This window comes from Muntiacus reevesi, chromosome 17 (assembly GCF_963930625.1).
Source record: "Muntiacus reevesi chromosome 17, mMunRee1.1, whole genome shotgun sequence".
Lineage (NCBI taxonomy): Eukaryota > Metazoa > Chordata > Mammalia > Artiodactyla > Cervidae > Muntiacus > Muntiacus reevesi.
The window spans coordinates 21,830,795-21,843,729 of NC_089265.1; the positions used below are offsets into that span (position 1 = coordinate 21,830,795).

The window sequence follows — 12,935 nt, forward strand, 5'->3', positions numbered from 1 at the left end:
ATCACCATCTGCACTGATTTTGGAGCCCAAGAAAATAAAGTCTGTCACTGTTTCCATTGTTTCCCCATCTATTTGCCATGAAGTGATTATGAGTTTGAACAAAGTCTGGGAGGTACTGAAGGACAGGGAAACCTGGCATGCTGCATTCCACGGGGTCCCAAAACGTTGGACCTGACTTAGTGACTAAAAACAACAACAAAGTTGGTGAAGTTATGTAATCTCTTGCTGCTTATGGTTAAGGCCTCCAAAAAGTTCAGATCAACTTACTTTAACATCATTCTATTTTGTTTTTTATATACATTATTTTTTCTTTTTATTTAAATATATTTATTTTTAATTGAGTGATAATTGCTTTACAATACTGTGTTGGTTTCTGCCATACATCAACATGAATCAGCCAAAGATATACATATATCCCCTCCCTCTGAAACCTTCCCCCCACCCCCCACGCCTCTAGGAACATCACTTTATTTTAGATAGAAAAAAATGTGTCTTTTTAAAAATCATTAACTGTATCTTTTTAATTTAAAACATGCATATATCATGTATTTAATTTTCATCAACTTAGTTTAACATTATTCTCTTATAGATAGAAAAAATAGTTGTCTTTTCTAAAACCATAAACTGCAAGTATTATTGTTTGGTAATAGCAGAATTGAGAATTAAACCTAATTCCTATGAAAAAGAAAACTCTCTTACAAACAAGGCCCCCTCTCCCCAAATTTCAAAAGAGAAAAGGAGAAATCTGTTCCAAATGAAAGGATCCTGTAATACTCTAGTTCAAAAAATTTGGCTTATATTTTTCTTTAACATTCAGCAATTCATTGAAACTTTAAAAAACATTAGAAATTCTCAGTTTGTAAATCTTTCTTCTCCGTGATATATGTAAATTAAAATAGCAAGGAGCTTAAAGAAAAGGAGTTTTGGAGGCAACTAATAATTTAAATGACACAGGAAAACTGAAAGGGAAAATTGAAAGTGGGAAATTCCTCTCAAATAGAAAGAATGGAGGCCAATCCTGTATAAGTAGCCCACACTGCGGGAGGAGTGACATTCACTCTGCAAACTCTTGAAGACTCAGCTTCAGCATCTACTAGCAGAACAGGTAGCCCTGTGCCTGTTTCCATCATGACCTACCGGTGCCTCCTCCAGATGGTTCTCCTGCTGTGTTTCTCCACCACAGCTCTCTCCAGGAACTACAGCTTGCTTCGATTCCAACAAAGGAGGAGCGTTGTGGTGTGTCAGAAACTCCTGCGGCAGTTACCTTCAACTCCTCAACATTGCCTGGATGTCAGGATGGACTTCCAGGTGCCTGAGGAGATGAAGCAAGCACAGCAGTTCCGGAAGGAAGATGCAGTATTGGTCATCTATGAGATGCTCCAGCAGATCTTCGGTATTCTCATCAGAGACTTCTCCAGCACTGGCTGGTCTGACACCATCATTGAGGACCTCCTTGTGGAACTCCAAGGGCAGATGGATCATCTGGAGCCAATCCAGAAGGAAATCATGCAGAAGAAAAACTTCACTATGGGAGACATGACCGTTCTTCACCTGAAGAAATATTACTTCAACCTTGGGCAGTACCTGAAGTCCATGGAGTACAACAGCTGTGCCTGGACAGTCGTGAGAGTGCAAATGCTCATGAACTTTTCTTTCCTGAAGAGCCTAACAGGGTACCTCCGTGACTGAACATCTCCCACCTGTGGCTCTGGGAATGGACAATGTGACTTTGAGGTGAGACTCTTCAGTCAGCAGAGGCTCTTGAAGTAACTGACAATGCAATGCACTGGATTTCAATAGACAGTTAAAGACTGTAAGCTATTTTAAATGGATTTACTCATTATTTATTTATTTAAACTTTTATATGGGAAATAAATTATTTTATGAAACAAAAGTCAATGTGGCAGTTTCAATGTCAACTTGATTTATGTGACAACACATATCAAAAATTGCAGAGCACCTTGGAGACATTCTTTGCAAAACAAGCCTGCAGAGTGGTAGAGTTTCTGGCCCCTGACTTTGAGGAATTTAAAACAGAAGGAAGATATGTGGAATGTCCAAGTTATAGGCATACTCTCCATATATCCATACAGTTTACCTGCTCTTGTCTCCTTCACTTCTTTAACTGTACCAGACAGCTCATGTTGTAGGGCTCCTTGATATGATGTGGGGTTTTTTTCTTTCTTTTTTTTAATTGGGCAGAAATGTACATCACCTTACATTTGAGAGTCTTATGAAGTAAGCCTTCTTGATGCCAATAAATACGGGCAAATTCCATTTAGTTTATAAAATTCTTACTAAAGTAAACGAAAATTTCTGACCTTCTAAATGTCCTTAGTTGCGTCTCACTCCAACCCTGATTTCCAACAATGTAGTCCTTGGAAAGAGATTTCAGGAACATGAGTTAAAAATTACTTAAGACTATCATGGGGTCACTAGAAATTGTCAAACATGGTAATTCTCTCAATTAAAAGTAAGTGAAAAGTAATCATGAAAATATTTTAAAGTTTAAATCCATTAAAACTAGAAATGTAAAAGTATATTAAATACTTGTTTTAATACAAAGAAAATTTAGTTTAAATAATGTTTATTAAAATGTTATTGTTAAGGAAGAATATATTTTAAATACCTTATATATATTTATTATAAAATTGGAAACATGAACTATTTCATTTAAAGTGAGTATATTAATTAAATATAAAATTAATTAAAAAATAAACTGCTGTGTTAAGTATTCCTACTTTTCAGCTATTCAATACTGATCTCCCCCACTTCAAGGCTGAATCCTTGAAAGACTCTCTGAAAATTCCAGAACATTCCAGAAGCTCACTCTTTCCTGGTCACTTGCCCAGGTGGTGGCCACCTGTCTCACCCTGTCTCACCCCCAGGAGGTCCCCCCAAACCATCCCATGGTTATTTGGCCCCTGGCCACCCTTGAGTTCTCCTCTGTCGGCAACGCACTCCCCGGGTCCCATCGCCTGTTCCATGGCCTTGGCTGTTTCTGACGTTGTCCAGAATGGCTCTAAGCCTGTATCTCACCGACGCCACCTGGCTCCTCTTTGTGCTCAAGGCCCTCCCATGTCCCATCGCCCATAGGCTCACGCCCACCGCCGGGTTTAACTTTGTCCACACCGCGGTTCTATGGCCCCATCGCCAGTATTCTCACTGCCTCCGCTGTTTTCCATTTGTTCAGGACGCCCTCTGACTTCCCAGCGCAAACATGCACAGTCTCATCGCCAGGCAGGTTCTCCTGTGCGCCCATCCCCTCCAGTAGGTCCATAAACAATTGTCTCCTCGCTGATCCCCGCGCTCACTTTGTGCTCACACTGTCACAAGGTCGCATGGGCTGTACTCCCATCGCCAGCGCCGGGTATCGCCCTCCCATTGCCCCAGAGCAGATAGCGTCATCGCGGCCACCACGTTCCACTTTGTGCCCAACGCCCTCCCACAGTCCCACAGCGAATAGTCTCAAAGCGGCCCCTGTGTTCCACTTTGTTCTGCAAACGCTCTCCCGTCACCCCACAGCAAATCGTCTCCTAGCCCCCTCGGGATTCGAGCCCATGAGCAACGCTCCAGCAGGGCCCACAGTCAATAGTCGCTTAGCAGCCGCGCTCCTTCTGCGCAACCCCCGCCCCCATCGCAGCAGAGCCATAGTGTCATGGCTGCCTCTGTGTTTCACTTGGTGCACAACGCCCTCCCATTGATCCACAGCCAATAGTCTCCTGGCCACCACTGGACTCCGCCTGGATTGCAACTCACGCAGCCACCACCTCACGGCCCCAAATCATTAGGGACAGTCAGTACTCTCATCGCGGCACAGCCAATAGTCTCAGGGCAGCTACAATGTTTCACTTTGCCAGCAAAGCCCCCCACATCCTCCTGTAACCAATTGTCTTCTGCCCACCCGCTAGAATTCAAAAGTATGAAGTCAAGAGATACCTGGAATAACAGGCAAATTTGGTCTTGGAGTACAAAATGAAGCAAGGCAAAGGCTAACAGAGTTTTGCCAAGAGAACGCACTGGTCATAGCAAACACCCTTTGCCAACAACACAAGACAAGACTCTACACATGGACATAACCAGGTGGTCAATATTGAAATCAGCTTGATTATATTCTTTGCAGTCAAAGATGGAGAAGTTCTACACAGTCAGCAAAAACAAGACCAGGAGCAGACTGTAGCTCAGATCATGAACTTCTTATTGCCAAAGTGAAGTGAAGTGAAGTCACTCAGTCGTGTCCGACTCTTTATGACCGGATAAACTGTAGCCTACCAGACTCCTCTGTCCATGGAATTTTCCAGGCAGGAGTACTGCAATGGGTTGCCATTTCCTCCTCCAAGGGATCTTCCTGATCCGAGCATCAGACTCGGTCTCCCCCATGGCAGGCAAACACTTTATCATCTGAGCCACCTGGGAAGACCCAAATGCACCCTTAAAATGAAGAAAGTAGGGAAAAATACTAGGTCATTCTGGTATGACCTAAATCAAATCCCTTGGGATTACACAGTGGAAATGACAAATAGATTCAAGGGATTAAAACTGATAGAGTGCCTGAAGAACAATGGATGGGAAGTTCATGACATTGTACAGCAGGCAGGGATCAAAGCCATCCCCAAGAAAAGGAAATGCAAAAAGCAAAATGGTTGTCTGAGGAGGCCTTACAAATAGCTAAGAAAAGAAGAGAATTGAAAGGCAAAGGAGAAAAGGAAAGATATACCCATTGGAATGCAGAGTTCCAAAGGATAGACAGGACAGAAAAGAAAGCTTTCATCAGAGATCAATGCAAAGAAATAGAGGAAAACAGTAGAATGGGAAACACTAGAGATCTCTTCACGAATCTTGGTACCTCAGAGATACCAAGGGAGCATTTTATGCAAAGATGGGCACGAAAAAGGACAGAAATGGTATGGACCTAACAGAAACACAAGATATTAGGAATAGGTGGCAAGAATACATAGAAGAACTATCCAAAAAAATCTTCATGACCCAGACAACCAGGACAGTATGATCACTCCCCTAGAGCCAGACATCCTGGAATGCAGACTCAAGTGGGCCTTAGGAAGTATCACTACAAAATAAGCTAATGGAGGTGATGGAATTCCAGTTGAGCTATTTCAAATCCTAAAAGATGATGCTGCTGAAAAAGCCACACTCAATATGCCAGCATATTTGGAAATCTGAGCAGTGGCCACGAGACTGGAAAAGGTCATTTTCAATCCAACTCCAAAGAAAGGCAAGCCAAAGCATGCTCAAACGACTGCACAATTGCACTCATCTCACACGCCAGTAAAGTAATGCTCAAAATTCTCCAAGCCAGGCTTCAACGGTATGTGAACCATGAACTTCCAGATGTTCAAGCTGCATCTAGAAAAGGCAGAAGAACCAGAGTGGCCAACATTGTTGGATCATAGAAAAGCAAGAGAATTCCAGTAAAACATGTACTTCTGCTTTATTGATTACGCAAAAACTATTGACTCTGAGGATCACAACAAACTGTGGAAAATTCTTGAAGAGTTGGGAATTCCAGATCACCTGAGAAATCTGTATGCAGGTCAAGAAGAAACAGTTAGAACCAGACAAGGAACAATGGACTGGTTCCAAACTGGGAAAAGGAGTACAGCAAGGCTGCATATTGTCACCTGCTTATTTAACTTATATGCAGATTACATCATGCGAAATATTAGGCTGTATGAAGCACAAGCTGGAATCAAGAATGCCAGGAGAAATATCAATAACCCCAGATATGAAGATGATAACACCCTTATGCAGAAAGTGAAGAAGAATTAAAGAGCCTCTTGATGAATGTGAAGGAAGAGAGTGAAAAAGCTGGCTTAAAACTCAACATTCAGAAAACTAAGATCATGGCATCTCATCCCAAGAGTTCATGGAAAATAGATGGGGAACAATAGAAACAGTGACAACCTTTTTTTTCTTGGGCTCCAAAATCACTACAGATGGTGAGTGCAGCCATGAAATTCAAAGACACTTGCTCCTTGGAAGAAAAGCTATGACCAAACTAGACAGCATAGTAAAAAGCAAAGACATTGCCAACAAATGTCTGTCTAATCAAAGCAATGGTTTTTCTAGTAGTCATGTGTGGATGTGAGAGTTGGACTATAAAGAAACCTGAGTGCTGAAGAATGATTCTTTTGAACTGTGGTGTTGGAGATGACCTTTGAGAGTTCCTTGGACTGCAAGGAGATCAAATCAGTCAATCCTAAAGGAAATCAGTCCTGAATATTCATTGGAGGGACCAATGCTGAATCCGAAATGCCAGTAATTTGGCCACCCGATGTGAAGAACTGACTCACTGGAAAAGACCCTGATGCTGGGAAAGATTGAAAGCAGGAGGAGACGGGGGTGACAGAGGATGAGATGGTTGTATGGCATCACTGACTCGATAGACGTGAGTTTGAGCAAGCTATGGGAGTTGGTGATGGATCAAGGGAAGCCAGGGGTGCAGCAGTCCATGGAGTTTCAAGAAGTCGGACATAACTGAACAACTGAGATGAATGACTGAACAGGGACACAGGTACCTTTTGTTCAGTGGCCTTTTCCATCATCAACATGTGACTCCAAATTGAATGTGGTACTTGAGTTACTACACTCACCAATAAAGGGATGAAGGCTGGTGGCTCACAGGGGATGTTTCCAAACGCCAGGACTACACAGGGCTAGAGCACTTCCTCTCACATTCCATGGCCTGACTTTATCCTCATGGGAATCTCATTGCGATCAAGCTGTGAAATTATTGGGTGATTAATGCATGAAAGAATACACAGAAGAACTATACAAAAAAGATCTTCATGACCCAGATAATCACAATGGTGTGATCACTCACCTAGAGCCAGACATCCTGGAATGTGAAGTCAAGTGGGCCTTAGAAAGCATCACTATGAACAAAGCTAGTGGATGTGATGGAATTCCAGTGGAGCTATTTCAAATCCTGAAAGATGATGCTGTGAAAGTGCTGCACTCAATATGCCAGCAAATTTGGAAAACTCAGCAGTGGCCACAGGAATGGAAAAGGTCAGTTTTCATTTCAATCCCTAAGAAAGGCAATCCCAAAGAATGCTAAAATTACCACCCAATTACACTCATCTCACACGCCAGTAAGGTAATGCTCACAATTCTCCAATCAGCAGTAAGTGAACCGAGAACTTCCAGATGTTCAAGCTGGTTTTAGAAAAGGCAGAGGAACCAGAGATCAAATTACCAATATCCGCTGGATCATCGAAAACGCAAGAGAGTTCCAGAAAAACATCTATTTCTGCTTTATTGACTACGACAAAGCCTTCAACTGTGTGGATCACAATCAACTGTGGAAAATTCTGAAAGAGATGGGGATACAGGACCACCTGACCTGCCTCTTGAGAAACCTGCATGCAGGTCAGGAAACAACAGTTAGAACTGGACAGGAAAGAACAGACTGGTTCCAAATAGGAAAAGGAGTACGTCAAGGCTGTATATTGTTACCCTGCTTATTTAACTTATATGAAGAGAACATCATGAGAAACGCTGGGCTGGAAGAAGCACAAGCTGGAAACAAGATTGCTGGGAGAAATATCAGTAAACTCAGATATGCAGATGACACCACGCTCATGGCAGAGAGTGAAGAGGAACTGAAAAGCCTCTTGATGAAAGTGAAAGAGGAGAGTGAAAAAGTTGGCCTAAAGCTTAACATTCAGAAAACTAAGTTCATGGCATCTGGTCCCATCACCTCATGGGAAATAGATGGTGAGACAGTGGAAGCAGTGTCAGACTATATTTTGGGGCTCCAAAATCACTATGGATGGGGACTGCAGCCATGAAATTAAAAAGTGCTTACTCCTTGCAAGGAAAGTTATGACCAACCTAGACAGCATATTAAAAAACAGAGAAACTACTTTGCCAACAAAGGTCTGTCTGGTCAAGGGTATGGTTTTTCCAGTGGTCATGTATGGATATGAGAGTTGGACTGTGAAGAAAGCTGAGTGCCGAAAAATTGATTCTTTTGAACTATGGTGTTGGAGAAGACTCTTGAGAAGCCCTTGGACTGCAAGGAGATCCAACCAGTCCATCATAAAGAAGATCAGTCCTGGGTGTTCATTGGAAGGACTGAGGCTGTAGCTGAAACTCCAATATTTTGGCCACCTCATGCGAAGAGTTCACTCATTGGAAAAGACCCTGATGCTGGGAGGGGTTGGGGGTAGGAGGAGAAGGGGATGACAGAGGATGAGATGGTTGGATGGCATCCCCACTCAATGGGCATGAGTTTGAGTGAACTCCAGGAGTCGGTGATGGACAGGGAGGCCTGGCGTGCTGCAATTCATGGGGTTGCAAAGAATCGGACACGACTGAGCGACTGATCTGAACTGAACTGAATACATGAAAAATAAGGTCACGGTGTAGACTTTCAAAAATGCACAACATGAAAGTAGAAAGTTTGGGGGGGGGGGGGCAAAAATGAGGACTGTAGCCCAGGAGACAGCACATCAGATAGCTCTGAGAAGCTGTTCCAAAGAGGCACAGAGCGATATTTGTGATTTTGGTGAAGGGAGAGTACACGTAATCCTGTAACTATTTTTTGCAGAAGTTTTCTATTAATGTCATGAAGGTTTCTTGGAGTCACAAGAAGCAGTCATCACCATGAAGGTCCGCGCTTTTCTAGATATGAGGAGATAGAATAATTGGGTTAAAAAAATAGGCTCCTGAAAACATCTAACCCTCTGAAGACTTGTTCTGCCAGTTTTCCCTCCTCACAGAACACCTCACTTCTGCTTTCCATGCTGCGTTCCTTTCCAGGGGTGTTAGAAACCAGCAGCTGCAATAGCACATGATTTAATCCTTGAAGGTAGGTGACAAGTGCCGATGGCACGTTCTAGTTTGTCCTTGGCAGGGCATGAGATCACATTTCACGTTTGCACTATTTGTCCAAATGAAGTTCTGGGGACAGGTCGAGGGGAACAAGTAATGTTCTTGTTTGCACACACTTCATTAAAATACAATCTGACTCAAATGCTTTTCCTCCAAGTTCAGCTTTGGGGATAATGAGAAGAATGCCAGTCACAGTTCACAGTATCATCACCTGTTTGACAGAAACATCCAAACTGATCCCCAAAGACAATGCCTACAGGAAAATATCCACAATGTAGACAGGTACTACCGAAAGGAGAGAAGAAATGAATCATCAGGCAATTCCTTGCAAGTGCTTGAGGATGACTAAAGAAAAACTGATTAGTGAGTCTTCGATTTGGGCCCACAATCACAAGTCTCATTTGATCTAAATATAGCAAATGGAAAGTTGAACTCAGTCTTCCTGAAAATCATCTTCAAAAAGTATTACACACAATTATAAATATATATGCACCCAACATAGGATCACCACAATATGCAAGGCAAATGCTAACAAGAATGAAGGGGGAAATTAGCAATAACACCATAATAATGGGAGACTTTAATACCCCACTCACACCTATGGACAGATCAACTAAACAGAAAATTAACAAGGAAACACAAACTTTAAATGACACAGACCTAATTGATATCTATAGGACATTTCACCCCAAAACAAACAATTTCACCTTTTTCTCAAGTGCACATGGAACCGTGTCCAGAATAGATCACATCCTGGGCTATAAATCGAGCCTTGGTAGATTAAAAAAATTGAAATCATTCCAGTCATCTTTTCTGACCACAATGCAGTTAGATTAGATCTCAATTACAGGAAAAAAAACTATTAAAAATTCCAACATATGGAGGCTAAATAACACGCATCTGAATAATGAACAAATTATAGAAGAAATCAAAAAAGAAATCAAAATATGCATGGAAATGAATGAAAATGAAAACACAACAACCCAAAACCTATGGGACACTGTAAAAGCAGTGCTAAGGGGAAGGTTCATAGCAATATAGGCTTACCTCAAGAAACAAGAAAAAGGGCAAATAAATAACCTAACTCTACACCTAAAGCAATTATACAGAGTGAAGTAAGCCAGAAAGATAAAGTAATGTAATAGTACACATTACAGTATACTAACACATATATATGGAATTTAGAAAGATGGTAACGATAACCCTATATGCAAAACAGAAAAAGAGACACAGAAGTACAGAACAGACTTTTAAACTCTGTGGGAGAAGGTGAGGGTGGGATGTTTCGAAAGAACAGCATGTATATTATCTATGGTGAAACAGATCACCAGCCCAGGTGGGATGCATGAGTCAAGTGCTCGGGCCTGGTGCACTGGGAACACCCAGAGGAATCAGGTGGAGAGGGAGGTGGGATGGGGGACCGGGATGGGGAATATCTGTAACTCTATGGCTGATTCATATCAATGTATGACAAAAACCACTGAAAAAATATATATTTATATATAAAATAAAAATTAAAAAAAATTAGGGCAGAAATAAATGCAAAAGAATCAAAAGAGACTATAGCAAAAATCAACAAAGCTAAAAGTTGGTTTTTTGTAAAGGTTAATAAAATTGACAAGCCATTAGCCAGACTCATCAAGAAACAAAGGGAGAAGAACCAAATCAGCAAAATTAGAAATGAAAATGGAGAGATCACAACAGACAACTCTGAAATACAAAGGATCATAAAAGACTACTACCAGCAGCTCTATGCCAATAAAATGGACAATTTGGAAGAAATGGACAAATTCTTAGAGAAGTATAACTTACCAAAACTGAACCAGGAAGAAACAGAAGATCTTAACAGACCCATCACAAGCATGGAAATCGACACTGTAATCAGAAATCTTCCAGCAAACAAAAGCCCAGGACCAGATGGCTTCTCAGCTGAAATCTACCAAAAATTTAGAGAAGAGCTAACACCTCTCTTACTCAAACTCTTCCAGAAATTTGCAGAAAAAGGCAAACTTCCAAACTCAGTCTATGAGGCCACCATCACCCTAATTCCAAAACCAGACAAGGATGCCACAAAAAAAGAAAACTACAGGCCAAGATCACTGATTTTTGCATAGATGCAAAAATGCTTAACAAAATTCTAGCAAACAGAATCCAACAACATATTAAAAAGATCATACATCATGACCAGGTGGGCTTTATCCCAGGAATGCAAGGATTCTTTAATATCCACAAATCAATCAATGTAATACACCACATTAACAAATTGAAAGATAAAAACCATATGATTATCTCAATAGATGCAGAAAAAGCCTTTGACAAAATCCAACATCCATTTATGATCAAAACTCTCGAGAAAACAGACACAGAAGGAACACACCTCAACATAATAAAAGCTATATATGACAAACCCACAGCAAACGTCATCCTCAAAGGTGCAAAATTGAAAGCATTTCCCTTAAAGTCAGGAACAAGACAAGGGTGTCCACTCTCACCACTACTATTCAACATAGTTTTGGAAGTGTTGGCCACGGCAATCAGAGCAGAAAAAGAAATAAAAGAAATCCAGATAGGAAAAGAAGAACTAAAACTCTCACTGTTTGCAGATGACATGATCCTCTACATAGAAAACCCTAAAGACTCTACCAGAAAATTACTACAGCTAATCAGTGAATATAGTAATGTTGCAGGATATAAAATTAACACACAGAAATCCCTTGCATTCCTATATGCTAACAATGAGAAAACAGAAAGAGAAATTAAAGAAACAATACCATTCACCATTGCAACAAAAAGAATAAAATACTTAGGAGTATATCTATCTAAAGAAACGAAAGACCTATATATAGAAAGCTATAAAACACTGATGAAAGAAATCAAAGAGGACACAAATAGATGGAGAAATACACCGTGTTCATGGATTGGAAGACTCAATATTGTGAAAATGGCTATACTATCCAAAGCAATCTATAGATTCAATGCAATCCCTATCAAGCAGCCAACAGTATTTTTTTAAACAGACCTAGAAAAAATAATTTCACAATTTGTATGGAAATACAAAAAAACCTCGAATAGGCAAAGTAATCTTGAGAAAGAAGTATGGAACTGGAGGAATCAACCTGTCTGACTTCAGGCTCTACTACAAAGCCACAGGCATCAAGACAGTATGGTACTGGCACAAAGAGAGAAATATAGATCAATGGAACAGAATTGAAAGCCCAAAGATAAATCCACTTACCTATGGACATCTTATCTTTGACAAAGGAGGCAAGGATATACAACGGAAAAAAAGACAACCTCTTTAACAAGTGGTGCTGGGAAAACTGGTCAACCACTTGTAAAAGAATGAAACTAGAACACATTCTAACACCATACACAAAAATAAACTCAAAATGGATTAAAGATCTAAATGTAAGACCAGAAACTATAAAACTCCTAGAGAAGAACATACACAAAACACTCTCTGACATAAATCACAGCAGGATCATCTATGACCCACCTCCCAGAATATTGGAAATAAAGGCAAAAATAAACAAATGGGACCTAATTAAACATAAAACCTTTTGCACAACAAAGGAAACGGTAAGCAAGGTGAAAAGGCAGCCCTCAGAATGGGAGAAAATAATAGCAAACGAAGCAACAGACAAAGGATTAATCTCAAAAATATACAAGCAGCTCCTGCAGCTCAATTCCAGAAAAATAAATGACCCAATCAAAAAATGGGCCAAAGGACTAAACAGACATTTCTCCAAAGAAGACATGCATAAGGCTAACAAACACATGAAAAGATGCTCAACATCACTCATTATCAGAGATATGCAAATCAAAACCACAATGAGGTACCATTACACACCAGTCAGGATGGCTGCTATCCAAAAGTCTACAAGCAATAACTGCTGGAGAGGGTGTGGAGAAAAGGGAACCCTCTTACACTGTTGGTAGGAATGCAAACTAGTACAGTCACTATGGAGAACAGTGTGGAGATTCCTTAAAAAACTGGAAATAGAACTGCCATATGACCCAGCAATCCCACTCCTGGGCATACACAGTGAGGAAACCAGATCTGAAAGAGACACGTGCAC

General features: G+C 40.8%; 2 protein-coding genes across 2 annotated transcripts in view; one reads left to right on the forward strand and one right to left on the reverse strand.

Annotated features, from left to right (window-relative positions):
- LOC136148257 (interferon omega-1-like) overlaps positions 1-12,935 on the reverse strand; it is a 107,630-nt gene that overhangs the window by 47,510 nt on the left and 47,185 nt on the right. The window lies entirely within an intron of this gene.
- On the forward strand, positions 1,129-1,689 carry LOC136148697 (interferon beta-2-like). The gene has a single exon (XM_065908388.1). It carries the CDS (start codon positions 1,129-1,131, stop codon positions 1,687-1,689), a length of 561 nt encoding a protein of 186 aa, XP_065764460.1.

Excerpts from the sequence above, each read along its gene's own strand:
- LOC136148697 (XM_065908388.1), top strand. The coding sequence starts at position 1,129 with ATGACCTACCGGTGCCTCCTCCAGATGGTTCTCCTGCTGTGTTTCTCC.